Source organism: Mercenaria mercenaria, chromosome 12 (assembly GCF_021730395.1).
Source record: "Mercenaria mercenaria strain notata chromosome 12, MADL_Memer_1, whole genome shotgun sequence".
NCBI lineage: Eukaryota > Metazoa > Mollusca > Bivalvia > Venerida > Veneridae > Mercenaria > Mercenaria mercenaria.
The window spans coordinates 40893181-40908313 of record NC_069372.1 but is presented as its reverse complement, the minus strand read 5'-3'; the positions used below and the strand labels follow the sequence as shown (position 1 = coordinate 40908313).

The 15133-nt window shown below is 35.3% G+C and overlaps 1 protein-coding gene across 2 annotated transcripts in view; it reads right to left on the bottom strand.

Moving 5' to 3' along the window:
• Positions 1–15133, bottom strand: part of LOC123534118 (uncharacterized) — a 41097-nt gene that overhangs the window by 9180 nt on the left and 16784 nt on the right. For both annotated transcript variants that reach the window (XR_008366467.1, XM_053519823.1), the window contains exons 8-15: positions 9451–9579; positions 9015–9124; positions 7021–7173; positions 6348–6520; positions 4424–4556; positions 3422–3552; positions 2572–2678; positions 462–564 (exon numbers count right to left, since the gene is read on the bottom strand). Coding sequence is in view for 1 of the 2 variants with exons in the window: in XM_053519823.1 (XP_053375798.1) it covers positions 462–564; positions 2572–2678; positions 3422–3552; positions 4424–4556; positions 6348–6520; positions 7021–7173; positions 9015–9124; positions 9451–9579 (1039 nt within the window). In the remaining variant the exon portion in view is untranslated. The remainder of the gene's footprint in view (positions 1–461; positions 565–2571; positions 2679–3421; positions 3553–4423; positions 4557–6347; positions 6521–7020; positions 7174–9014; positions 9125–9450; positions 9580–15133) is intronic.

Genomic DNA, 15133 nt, shown 5'->3' with positions numbered 1-15133 from the left:
AGCGGACATGCTTTGGACGCCAACCACCCGCCCGCAGTAATACGTCCCGCTCTTTCAGAGACGGGTGCATAAAAAGAATTTATGTCAAACTGATCAGGTATTTTCCATTGCAAATTTCAGCCCATTCTGGACACTTGAGTTTTAAAATTTCGATCTGACTCATCTGTTGATGGACTGTTATAACACTCTAAAGATTAGTTTAAAAGCAACATTTACGTGTAAAAAAAATTGTATTATTTCCACCCCCCAAAAAATGAAATTTTTCACTGGCCAGAAATTTACTATAAGAAAAAATAAACATTTGCATTAGAACTGACATAATTACAGATCTGTTAACTTATATCTGAATACTGCAAAATACAGTTGAAATCCACAAAATACTAAAGTAAGTTATATTGTTCCCTATGTACATACTGTATATTCAAAAATCCAGATAATTGTATAAAATACATATTAAATACCTTTTCATCTACTGTAGCTGCTATAGGCATCACATCAAAACAATCATTGATTGACTCCCATAGTTGGTTTCCTATACCATCTCCAAACTTGGCCGTACACTCTCTGAAAAAAACACAAACAGCTAGATAGACAAGGCAGTCTGAATGACAGCTAAATCCCCCGCCACTGCTATGGATAGTGAAAGGGTAAAACCTTTGATTTTAGCTGTGACCTTGACCTTGAACTGACATGGCTGACTCATGAATTCTGCACAACGTCTTGATGAGGTGATCATTTGACCAAAGTTTCATGAAAATCCTTCAAGGGGTTTAGGAGATACAGAGCTGAAACCTTTGACCTTCAGTTGTGACCTTGACCTTGAGTTGACATGGCTGACTCATGAGTTCTTGATGAGGTGATCATTTGACCCCAGTTTGATGAAAATCCTTCAAGGGGTTAAGGAGATACAGAGTGGACACAAAATGGAAGGCTCAAACCTTCAACCCTTAGTTGTGACCTTGACTTTGAGCTGGCATGGTTGACTCATAATTTCTGCACATCGTTCTGATGAGGTAATCATTTGACCCAAGTTTTATAAAATTCCTTCAAGGGGTTTAGGAGATATAGAGCGGACACGAAATGGAAGGCTCAAACCTTTGACCTTCAGTTGTGACCTTGACCTTGAGCCGACATGGCTGACTCATAAGTTCTGTATATCGCCTTGATGAAGTGATCGTTTGACCCAAGTTTGATGAAAATCCTTCAAGGGGTTTAGGAGATATAGAGCGGACACAAAATGGAAGGCTCAAACCTTTGACCCTAAGTTGTGACCTTGACCTTGAACCGGCATGACTGACTCATGGGTTCTGCACATCGTCTTGTTGAGGTGATCATTTGACCCAAGTTTTATCAAATTCCTTCAAGGGGTTTAGGAGATATAGAGCGGACACAAAATGAAAGGCTCAAACCTTTGACCCTAAGTTGTGACCTTGACCTTGAGCCGGCATGGCTGACTCATGGGTTCTGCACATCGTCTTGATGAGGTGATCATTTGACCCAAGTTTTATAAAATTCCTTCAAGGGGTTTAGGAGATATAGAGCGGACACAAAATGGCAGGCTCAAACCTTTGACCTTGAGTTGTGACCTTGACCTTGAACCGACAAGGCTGACTCATGGGTTCTGCACATCGTCTTGATGAGGTGATCATTTGACCCAAGTTTCATGAAAATCCTTCAAGGGGTTTAGGAGATACGGACCGGACACGATTTTGTTACGGTCGGAAGGACGGACGCAGACCATTCCTATAATCCCTCCGCCATGGCGGGGGATTAAAAATTCAATTTTTCATAGGCTGACAACAGATTATGGCAAAAAATATTCCACAGTCACATCATTAAATTTTCTCCTTTATTATTGCATAACGCAAGTGATAACAAGACCTGTCGGAAGCACATTATGCTCGACTATTCAAAAATACCCGCCAATGCTGACTAGGGCCTCACTGAGGAGGGCCAATACAATAGCATTATTCTTTTAACAGTCAAGCTACAGCACGAATCTGACAATAATCTTAACCTCTGTCTTGATTTTTTTTGCAACAGAAAGCTTAACCACAAATATCATTACATACTCTTACATGTTCAAGGTGAAACATTCAATAATTGTAGTAAATATTTCCTAGCATCACATTACAGCTGAAAAGCTGGAGATATACATGTACAGATGAAAAATTAACAGAAAAGCTCACACTGAGCTAAAAATGAGCTCCACTTACTGTTAAAGAATTTTCATGGGGGACTTTTATGCATAGACACCGTGGCTGTATCAATTAGGAAATTAAATCCTAGATGAACAGAACAAAATCCTACACATTTTCTCTTAACAACCAGATATCCATGAATTTAAGAGCTTAGTACAATATAGCCATTTTGGTACAAAGCTCAAAATTTTATGTTAGCATAAAAAAAATCATTTCATGGTAAATGCTACAAATATATTCATAATTCCTTGCAGGTTAAAATGAACAGTATTTTTCCAAGTGCGTCAATACAATTTGAGGATCATTTTATTTAATGACACAATATCCATTTTTTCTAGTTATGTCTCAAATCAAGTGGTAATTGTCTTACGTTTTAAATGAGAACATTTCCTGAACACTCCGTAATTCATGGTTACCTCTCAGCAGGAAAAATTTGGTAGGTGCTAAAATCTTCTGGGCAAATAAGTACGAGATGACCTGTGAATAAATAATATAAACAAGAAATGAAAAGTGGTTCTCCAACAAAATCATCAAGGAGACAGGCTCTGTATTTTTGTTGGTTGGGTTTAAAGTCACGTCAACACCATTTAGGTCATGTTGCATTTTTTCTAGCTTTTGATGGTGGAGAAAGACCCCCAGATGCCCTAGGTAGAACCACAAATCCTCGGTAAGCTAGCTAGATGGCTTCCTCATATGAAGAATTCCTAACCGTAACAAGGTTTACAGTCACTATTTTTCATAGTTACTTTTACCAACACTGATACAGTAAGAGAAAGGAAAATCTGTTACACATACACCAGTACTACTAAAGTAAATAATGATTAATTTACAATTATTCTTCAAAAGATATTTTTCACATGCTGATTTCTACGCAAGTAGCCAATCTTAAAGTATTTTGTGGATATTTCTGGGAGATTTCTAAGGATTAATGATGCAGTTTCATATCCAGAGAATTTAATTTGCTCTTCAGTAGATTTTGAAAGCTTTTCACATTCAATAGTGGCAGATTTTGGCCAGACACATAATTATTAGCCTGTTCTACAGTTTTGATAAATTTGGTCACAATGGAAATATAAACAGCACCTTAATCAACATAATTATGTGTTTTAAAGTTTGACTGTATTTTACTACAATCCGTAATTACTTTTCTGCAGTCAACTATCAGCATAATTACTCTACAATAAACAGACCTACCCCTATATTTAACATTATGTTAGTACCTCAATACCAAAATCTCCTCTGTCTACATAATCTCCTAGGAAGAGAAAAGAAGCCGGGGTTAAGAGAGGGCCCATCCTCCATAACGCTTTCTCAAAACAAACCAAATCTCTGTAGTTTCCATGAATATCACCTGAAATATCAAATCATAAAATGTAATACATTGCTTTGAAGATGAGTTGAGAATCTGAATGTTTGAACTGTAAAAAGGGTTTGGTTGAGCACTTTTAAATCTACAAAAAATTTGCTCTAACTGAAAGCACCTAGTACTGAAAATATTGTTTCTAAGAAACTTCCCAATGATTAAAGCAGTTAGCCAAGCTGATTTAATGACCTTATTTGGATTTTTGCAGGAATCAACAGTTCTGTTCATAACTTTAATCCTTAAATTAGGCTTATTTCTATGTTTTACAGATAAGTGATGTTACGCAATCAATTCCGTTTTATTGAATGTGCGGAACAACCTGAAAACTTCATGAACAATCATTAAGCCAATCTTGTGCATTTCTCATTTATATATACTGAGATATACTGGTATGCAAAAACAGTAGAGGAAATGTTAACATCTGTTGTTTTTTTTTTCAAAAATGTCTGGCATTTTACATGTATATCAATAAACACTTATAAATGAAGTTAACTCTGGATACCAAAGAAAACATTTTACAGTGGACCGAAATAATAGTCTAATTATACTATCTGGCTAATTATACAATATCTTGGGTTTCAATCATTTCTGAAGTAGGAAGCTGCAAGGGAGACGAGAGTCCAGGGGTTTAATCACTTGCTACAGGAAAAGTAAACGGGTCCTCAGACCATTATAGCAAGGAGAAATCCCCACCCTTGCCCTTAGTGAAACCTCTGCATATACAAAATTTTACATAAACAAATATACTGGGTATAGAATAAAAATCTCAGTCATTTTTCTAAAATTAGCAACAATTGGTTCTTGTTTCATTTCAATTGGGATGAAACAGTTTCAATGTGAGACATTAAGTGATACAAACCTAGAATGTATGTTGGTGATTTCAGTTTGAGCAGTCGTGGTTCTTCAGTTAAAATGTCCTTCACCTGTCGGCACAAGGTCAACAAACATTTAGCCAGGGCATTCTTGTCCACCTGACCCCAGTCAAAAGCATTCTGAAATATTCAAAAAGATGTCTCTCTATGTAATCAATAATATAACATTTCCAAAGTATTATCTACCTCATTATCAACAATGAAATTCAATTCACATCATACTTCTTATATTTCAAAGAAAATTATAGCTGAACATGTCTTCAAAGCTGCCTGTATTATGTAGCAACTTTGTCTTAAGTAGCCATTCAATTGACTTTCTGTATTGTATTTTCTTATTTCAACATGCCCTTAGCAGTCAGACTATTTCACTCCCTGGGCTGGCTGCATACTACTAGGTTTGACTATATACATGTCTATGTACACAAGTTGGACATGTCTTGCATTAAGGTAGTTCTGCACGTTTGATAAACCGGAAGTGATGGCGTAACGTCATTTATCCGGAAATCGTAGAATAATGCCTGGATTCGGCGTACGGAAACGAAAATCAGTTTACGAGTTAAGGACAACCCGTGAGTAAATGTATTAAAATAGCACCGTTACTATCTTTCTAAAGTTAAAATGTGATATTAAAACATCTCACACGTTAAATAATTCAAAATAATGTCTTAAAATTAGCTTGAAATAGGCGGTTTACTTTAATCATAGCCAGATATCTCCAAAATAAGCACACGGACCTATACATTTTATTTCACCATATTATAGGCCATATGTTTGTTTACGTCCTTAAGAAGTTTCATTAAAATCTACATTGTAGAAAAATTTCTATTCGCAAAAATGTTATGAAAATTGCGTTTTTCCCATAGACTCCCATTATGAGAAATTGCTTGAGGGCGAACTTTTTCAAATCAGTCTAGCAAAAAATCAACCACACGACCCTATCTTTTTTATTTGCTGAATTTTCTTAGTATATTCTGAAGTTTTGAAAAATCAGAGTTTAATCAAATTCTACATTGTAGAAAAAAATTTGATCCTAACGTGCAGAACTACCTTAAGTACAGTATCAGTATTCAGAGAATTATCCAATACTTCATGCACATCTGTAGACAGAAAGGCAGGGTAGCCTACTCTTGACAGGTTATGTTAAAGCAGTCATAATTAGAAGATGGGTGCCGAGTGAAAACATGTAAAATCTGAACTGGCTATTCCTGAGTAGGGCCTTTCCTTTTCTATCTAGTAATATATGGAATCCAGACCAACCTTTTTGCAGTGGTTATTTAATATTTCAAGCAGCCTAAATTCTGATTTAGCTAAAGGACTGTGTGGCTTTCCAGATTTTATTTCTGATTTGGGCTGCCTTGTAATTATTTCTTGAAAACTAAAATGATTTAGCTTTTAGGAACAAGAGGGCCAGACTGTCACAAAATACACCCGTCTAAATATTCAATTACATACCAAAAAAGATTTTAAGTAATTCAAGGGCCATAATCCAAGAGTGCCTGGGGCTATTTGGGTGGTTATCGAACTTGGCCAAAATATCATGCCCATAAACATTGTCACCAAGTCTCGTGAAGATGGGATGAAAACTGTTCGACTTTGAGGGCGGACATGGCTAAAATTCAAGGGCCATAATCAAAGAGTGCCTCAGGCAATTTGGCTGGTTATCGGACTTAGCCGAGATATTATGCCCACAAATAATGTCAGCAAGTTTGGTGAAGATCTGATGAAAACTATTTGACTTGGAGAGACTCAGAGAGGATATGCTTTTGGAAGCCGACCCCCCCCCCCCCCCCCCACGGGTGTTCACATATGCCCTGCTCTTTCTGTGAAAAAGCAAAGGTCAATGTATAACATCAAATACCTGTAGCTTATATTAGAAGATATATTTAGAGCAGAAGAAGAAAGTGTGTGTACCTTTGTAAATGAGCCATTATCTCCCTTTATTGAGCGCTCAAAGTATCTTAGACCCGTTAACATTTCATTTGGATGAGATCTCTGGTTGAATGAATCAATGGATGACATCCGTTGAAATCTCGAAATATCTCCTTCTAAATGTGTCACACTTGTATTGGTTATAGCTCCAGTACCTATTTATTGTAGATGATAGAAAATATCGAAGTTAACAAACTTTTTATCACAACAATAATCAGCAAACACTGGATTACAATGGATACTTTCACTATGGTGTTTATTTCATGTTTACCACTTAAATATATATACAAAGGTATTTTCAAAAGCTGCATCATATAAAATATCGGAGTTAACAAACTTTTAACACTGGATAAAATGAAATTTATTTATCAACAAACACCGGATTACAATGTATATTTTCACTATAGTATTTTTTTACCGTTTACTACTTATTAAAAATATACATGTATATACAAAGGTATTTTCAAAAGCTGCATACTAAATAAATACTGTGGAATCATTTACTAGTAATTTCATGAACCAAAGCAGCTATTTCATGGGGATATGTTTTGTAGATAAAATTAATGAAAATTCTATGTATTCCTTGGAAATTACTTAAATGGATTGATCCAACCTGGAAATCCACAAAAATTAGATTCCCATTCAGAGTACTCACCATGTAAATCCCAGATTGCCATCACTTCCTGCAGTGCACCAGTTCTCCGAACCTTGACGGTATGTGTTGCCAACTCATACCGGTGTTGTCTATGTGCAGCAGTAACAGGCCGACCTTCTGGGTGCTTGAATATATCATTGTTTGGCCCTGGACCTATAACAACAATTTTTGATGTTGATCTAAAAGATGTATACAGCCTAGAATACATAGTTACTGTATATATAAAAGCTAATCATTTTATACATGTCAAGCACTTTTTAACAAGTATGAAATAAATGAAGAGCCTTTCATATAAATTGTTGAATATGATACCAGAAAGCTCTGATATAATTTTTGTATAAAGCTCTGCTTTTCAATTTATTCACTTACTCATTGTTCCAGCAAAGTAAAATTCTGAATACAAAATTCAAACCTTCCTTAGTTTCATTCAAAGAATCATGATCATGGCCCTACTCCCCTCACATGAGTTTTGAGGTGCAAACAGTTAATAATTATTTGGTTGGGAGTCATTTCTGTCAAAATCACATTGAAAAATGTACTTCACAATGAGAAAAGAAGAGTTATTCAGTTTTCCATACAGCAATAAAGGTAAGCTAAATCACTCATTGACATATCTTTTACAAATGAAGACAGAGTTAAGGATAACAAGAGCTTGTAGAACAGGAAATGCCCCTGTTGATGCATTCAGTAACTGAACAAGGAACAGAAATTATTTGGTCACTGTGCAATGGATGTTTGATGTAAATCAATAATTATGGGTCATTTACCAGTCATAAGTGACCTCCGTATCAAATGTGATTTTAGACCAAAGCATTCTCTAGTTATTTGGCAAAAAACATTCTACTGTTCTGGGTCAATGGGACCTTGACCTTTGACCTACTGACCTCAAAATCAATAGAGGTCATCTGCTGGTCATGACCAACTTCCCTATCAACTTTCATGATCCAAGGCCCAAGCATTCTTGAGTTATCATCCCGAAACCGTTAAAACTGTTCCGGGTCACTGTGACCTTTGACTTAAAAATCAATAGGGATTATATGCTGGTCATGACCAAACTCCATATCAACTTTTACGATCCTAGGGCCAAGCGTTCTTGAGTTATCATCCGGAAACCAACTGGTTGACCGACATCTATAAAACAATATATCCCTCCTTTTTCATAGGTGGGGCATCATAAAAGCCATTCACACCCCACCCCCACACCACCAAATAATCTGTGTGAATTTATTTACTTAACAGCGGGGTCTGCAATTTTTGACAGGAATATTTTCCCAAATCTCAACTTGGAAAACCATCTGGTCTCGTGTTCACATAACATTTTTCGGTCTCATTTGAGTTTGAAATTTAAATATCAATTTTACTTAAACTTCAAGGGTAAATTCCAACTGAGACCGATCATTAATACTGAATAGCCACTTGAAAACAGTTAACTTAATTTTTTGTTTTTAACATGCTATTTAGATATAAATCACAAAAATGTTTCATCATCAAACTCAGCTGAGACTAAAATCGTTTTGTGAACACAGGGCCACAAAAAAGTTTTATCATCAAACTCAGCTGAGGCTAACAAAATTTTGTGAACACAGGGCCTGGTTTCCCCCCCCCCCCCCCCCCCGCCCCCTTTCCTGGTTGTCTCATGTTTTTTTTTTTATCAAACCGTGTTCAATTGAGGAACAGTTCTAGATAATTATTGGAAAACTGAGCAAGCAGTTTCAAAAGAGAAGATTTTTTAAATTTTTCCTGTTAACTGCCGTAGCAACAAGAATTCTACATGTATTACATTTGACAGAATCTGGAAGGGGACAACCCTTAGAACATTCCTGTCAAATTTTGTCCAAGTGAGGCTGGTGGTATCAGAATAGATGTTCTTTAAAGAAACTAATGACAATGGAATGACATCAAACAATCCTAAAAGCTCACCATGAGCACTTCATGCTTGGGTGAGCATAAAACCTGTTTGCTCCTCATGAAATTATCTCAAAGGAGCAAAATACCTGTATTTCCCAGCTTTTTGTTGGATCTGATTGGATCTGTGATTTTTGGACGGGATCTTTTATATGGAGGTTCCATATCACCATCTGATAAATTCTCATCTGCTTCCAAACTGTGAACATAAAAGTGAAAATCTCTTCCAGTTTCACTGTGACATTTCTACATGAATGTGTCGAGCAGGTCAAAATCATATCAAGTGATAGGAATAAATATTCCTGGTTGTCAAGGATTTGAGCTACTACTTCAGGACAATTAAACATGTTAAACTGAAAATATCAGAGTTTCTTAACATTACTAGCATAAGATAACATTCATTACAATTACCACTATTTCAAATAAAATAATCACAAAAAACTTAGCTTTTTTTAGATAACTGTTGTTTGAAATTCAAATAAAACAGGAACAATAAAATATACGCAAACTATTTTGTCATATTACCTTTTTAATGAGAGTGTACAAGAATGTGGCAAGCGAAACAGAACTGAGGTCCCTCGAAACTTGAGCTGACCAACCGCACTCAGAAAATCTGCCAGGGGTAGTTTGTCTTTGGTTTCTGTTCCGAATAATCTGAAATAAGAAAAGACAATTGAGAACAATGAGGAATTACATGCTGAATTGAAGAGAGTCAATCTAAACCAGTAAAACTTTAAAAACCAAAAAGTTTTTTTTTCCAAGGTCACCAAAAATGATGGAATAACTACAAATATGTAAGTTTTATTATGTAAAATTTCCAATGTTTGGTGAAAATTCATTTTAATAATGTGAAAATCTTTTCATACATATTTCATCTTTTTCATATTTCTTTTTTTACATGTAGCAAGCCTCTTTCAGCAGAAAAGGATTACTTTTAACATGACTACAAACTTCACTCACTCAGTTAATGACTACAAGCTTCATAAAAGGAACACAATTACAAATATTGGTGACATTTTGAGAAGTGTATATTAAAGGAAGGTGTTTATTCAGAAATATGGTATGGTCACATACTTATTGCTAGTCTTGGGCCTTCAGTTCATACAATAAGCCTTAGATATCACACAAACTGGTTATTAATGATTAAATTCTTACAGAATTATCAGTCATGCTATTATCGTAATCAAAAGGATGTCAACAGCCAGAAAGACAAATTTTGATAACCATTGTTACAGTAGAAGGTAATGCAACTATATGATATAACACTTTCTTATAAGAATGTAGTGAAATTTGGGTGCCACTGAGCTAAATCCATTCATAATTATGTGGACAGTATATATGGTCAAAATAATCAGTGTGTGTACACAAGACAGAATATATGGTCAAAATAATCAGTGTGTGTACACAAGACAGAATATATGGTCAAAATAATCAGTGTGTGTACACAAGATAGAATATATGGTCAAATAAATCAGTGTGTGTACACAAGATAGAATATATGGTCAAAATAAATCAGTGTGTGTACAAAAGACAGAATATATAGTCAAAATAAATCAGTGTGTGTACAAAAGACACAATGTATGGTCAAAATAAATCAATGTGTGTAAACAAAATTGAATATATGGTTAAAATAATCAATGTGTGACATAAGATGGAATATATGGTCAAAATAAATCAGTGTGTGTACAAAAGACAGAATAAATGGTCAAAATATAACAGAATATATGGTCAAAATATATCAGTGTGTGTACAAAAAACATAATGTATGGTAAAAAAAAATCAATGTGTGTAAACAAAATTGAATATATGGTTAAAATAAGTCAGTGTGTCTACATAAAACAGAATAAAGGGTCAGAATAAATTGGTGCTTGTACACAAGATAGTAGATATGGTCAGTGTATACACAAGACAGATGGAACGGTTAGAATATATCAGTGTGTGTACAAAAGACAGAATATATGGTCAAAATAAATTGGTATTAGGACAGAATATATGGTCAAAATTACTTAGTTTGTGTGTTCATCAGACAGAATATATTTTTTTTTTGTTTTTTTTTTTTGTTTGGATTTAACGTCGCACCGACACATGATAGGTCATATGGTGACTTTCCAGCTTTAATGGTGGAGGAAGACCCCAGGTGCCCCTTCGTGCATTATTTCATCACGAGCGGGCACCTGGGTAGAACCACCGACCTTCCGTAAGCCAGCTGGATGACAGAATATATGGTCAAAATGTGTGTACATGAAAGCAGTCAGTTAAAACAGTTCAACCGAATTTTGAGATACACAGGAGTTTCTACGAAATGTGGTTAATCACTTTGTGTTTACAGTATCTATTGTCATTTACAAACTGGGTACTCTACAAACATCACAGCTACTACTCTCGCATGGTATTTGTAACAATAACATGTTAAATGTTATTTTTGAGAAAAGGGGAATCGGGTAGTGAAACCATTATCCCTGACAAAGTAGTTGTACTACTTTTGAATCGTATTTACTAAAAAGAAAACTCTGATTTACCGTGAAGTAAACCCTGAATTACCAATAAAGACATAATCGACTTTTCCGATAATATTTTCCTTATCGTTTTCTATTTATACTTAGCTACCCTGCAGTCAGTTATCAAATATACATGTAACCTTTCACAGATAGTTACAACCTGAACGTTCCTTGCATATATGGCTTAAAAACCACTGTCCTTCTATCAATTCTGTTAAATTTAAATGTCAAGTTTCAAGTTTATTTGAAAGTTTAAGCATATACTTCCCTGTGACATCAGACTAATCAGGCTAATAAATAAATATTTGCTTAACAAACAGCACTAGAGAAATTCAAAGGGGCATAACTCTAGCAAAAATAGCCAATGCAAAGGACAGCAACTCTAGCAAAAATAGCCAATTCATTGGGTCATTACTCTAGCAAAAATAGCCAACCTGAAAACCTAAAATTTAAATCCAAATATACAAACCATGCTGGCAACAAAAAGGCAATCAATGATAGGGAAATAGAACATGTCTCCAATTCAAAACACATGAAAACTAGACCTATCAGGCTTTCACTGAAGATGATGAATGTACCCCCCGCACGCACTGACAGTACATTGCAATTTGACGCACACAAGACTGCATAATTATGTGGACACTTAGTATAAAGACTCTATGTATATAACTCTGCAGAATATCTATCTAAAAGAATGTAACATGACCATGCACAAGTAGTACTGATCACTTGTGTGAAGTTTCATTAAATTGTGTGCAAGGGTTCAGGAGATTAGGCTCGCAGAAGATTGCATATGCAGACTGTATGTATATAGTATATTAACAAAAAACAAAGTCCCATAACTGCGCAGAAATTTTTTCTGAAAGAACCTAACATGCACCATGCACAACTAGGGTAATACTACTGATCACTTGTGTTAAGTTCCATTAAATTGTGTGCATGGGTTCAGGAGATTATGTGCGCACAAGATTGCATATGCAGACTGTACGTATATAGAATAGTAACAAAAATCAAAGTCCTGTAACTCTGCAAATTTTTTTGTGAAAGAACCTAACGTGCATCATGCACAACTACTGTTGTTACTGATCACTTGTGTGAAGTTCAATTAAATTGTGTCAAGGGGATGAGGAGAGTTGGTGCGCACAAGATTGTGTCTATGTATATAGTATAGTAACAAAAAACAAAGTCCCATAACTCTGCAAAAAAAATTTCTGAAAGACCCTAACATGCATCATGCACAACTACTGTTGTTACTGATCACTTTTGTGAAGTTTCATTAAATTGTGTCAAGGGGATGAGGAGAGTTGGTGCGCACAAAACTGCATATGCAGACCGTATGTAAATAGTATAGTAACAAAAATCAAAGTCCCGTAACTCTGCAAATTTTTTCTTCTGAAAGAACCTAACATGCATCATGCACAACTACTGTTGTTACTGATCACTTGTGTGAAGTTTCATTTAATTGTGTCAAGGGGACGAGGAGAGTTGGTGCGCAAAAGATTGTGTCTATGTATACAGTATAGTAAAAAAGTCCCATAACTCTGCAAATTTTTTTTCTGAAAGAAACTTACATGCATCATGCATAACTACTGTTGTTACTGATCACTTTTGTGAAGTTTCATTAAACTGTGTCAAGGGGATGAGGAGAGTTGGTGCGCACAAGATTGCATATGCAGACTGTATGTATATAGTATAGTAACAAAAATCAAAGTCCCGTAACTCTGCATTTTTTTTTTCTGAAAGACCCTAACATGCACCATGCACACTACAGTTGTTACTGAACACTTGTGTGAAGTTCAAATAAATTGTGTCAAGGGGATGAGGAGAGTTGGTGCACACAAGATTGTGTCTACGGACAGACGGACAGACAACCTAAAACCAGTATACCAGCCCCCCTTACAACTTTGTTGTCGGGAGGTACAAAAATCTCTATGCCATGGCAAAATATTATAGTATATATGGTAACTGTAGTTATTGTTATACAAAACCTAAATAACTACACTACTGACTACATTTTCACTGACAGATCTTTTTTTTCAAGGTATTTACATTGTAACTAAATGGGTGTATATAGAAACTCTATTGCATGGTTTAAACAAAAAGCAAGCTCTGAATTTCAATAAGGATAAGTAACTCTAAAAGCGTATGTTTGTAACAGGAAGCTCTGCTCTCTCTTCCAAAACTAGAGCTGTCACTGAAGACATCCAAGACTAGTTTGGAAAAGTATCTGCCTAGCAAAAACTGCTTTAAATGCAGGACATTAAATTCCTTCAGTGGAGTCACAGTTAAATGTAAAAACATTGAAACAAGAGCTGTCTCCATAGGATGATACATGCCCCCGATGGCACTTTGAATGAATAGTTATGGCCGATGTTAGAGTTTAGGACCTTTGACCTATGGACCTGGGTCTTGCGCACGACACGTCGTCTTACTGTGGTACACATTCATGCCCAATAATTTTAAAATCCATGCATGAATGACAAAGATATGGACCGGACACGCCCATCAATGCACTATCATGAAAAATGACCTTTAACGTCTAAGTGTGACCTTGACCTTTGAGCTACGGACCTGAGTCTTGCACGCGACACGTCCTCTTACTGTGGTACACATTCATGCCAAGTTATTTGAAAATCCATCCATGGATGACAAAGATATGGACCGGACACAAAAATTGCGGACAGACCGACAGACAGACAGACAGTTCAAAAATTATATGCCTCCCTTCGGGGGCATAAAAATTCATATATAAAGGGAGGTTATTCTAAATTATTCAAGATATTTATAGTTCTTAAGCCTTACACTCGCAGTAATTGCCATCTATCATTGTATAAAGAACTGTGGTACCAATGTAGCCCCCAAGAAAATCTTGTTTTGCAGGAGTATTGTAATATTATTAAATTAATTCTAGTTAGGTGCTTTATTGCATTATAAGTGTCTATAAAAAAAATTAAATAATATAATAAGCACCATGCCAGGTCTACATAGCAGATAAACATTACATATAAGCAAAAGCATTATAGAACTAACTACCTACCCATTCTGAAAATCTCTGAAAAACCATATGATTTATATTCATTTGATATTTTGAAAAAATTAAACAGTGTTACATGGTACTTAATAAATATTAACTTTTTGAACATTTTTTAGTCATGTGCCACATGGCAATCATATATTTCTCAGGAAAAACAATGAATAACTTAATATTTCTTGAATCATATGATTTTAAATTCTCCAGGTGTTTAATTAACCTTTTTCCACAACACCATATTAATCATAAAAGAGGAAGTCAGAATTATGTATATTTATCTAACAGTCTAACAGTTAGTGCAGCTGTTTATAATTGTATCTAACCATTCTACATGATCATGGACATGACCCAGGAAAAAAACATAAGTCCTAAGAAAAAATCATTGTTTTAAAAACATTTCAAAACATTTTTAACTGTAAAGTGTACTATAGAAAAACACTGAACAGATATTTGTAAAACTGCTTTTAAAGAGACTGATCTCCAGATAATACAACAAAGAAAATTTATTTTGCTTGTTTGTTTTGGATTTAAAGCCATTTTTCAACAGTATTTCAATTATGTAATGGCGGGCAATTAATCTAACCAGTGTTCCTGGATTCTGTACCAGTACAAACTTGTTCTACATAAGTAACTGCCAACTTCCCCACATGAATCAGAGGTGGAGGACGAATGATTTCCG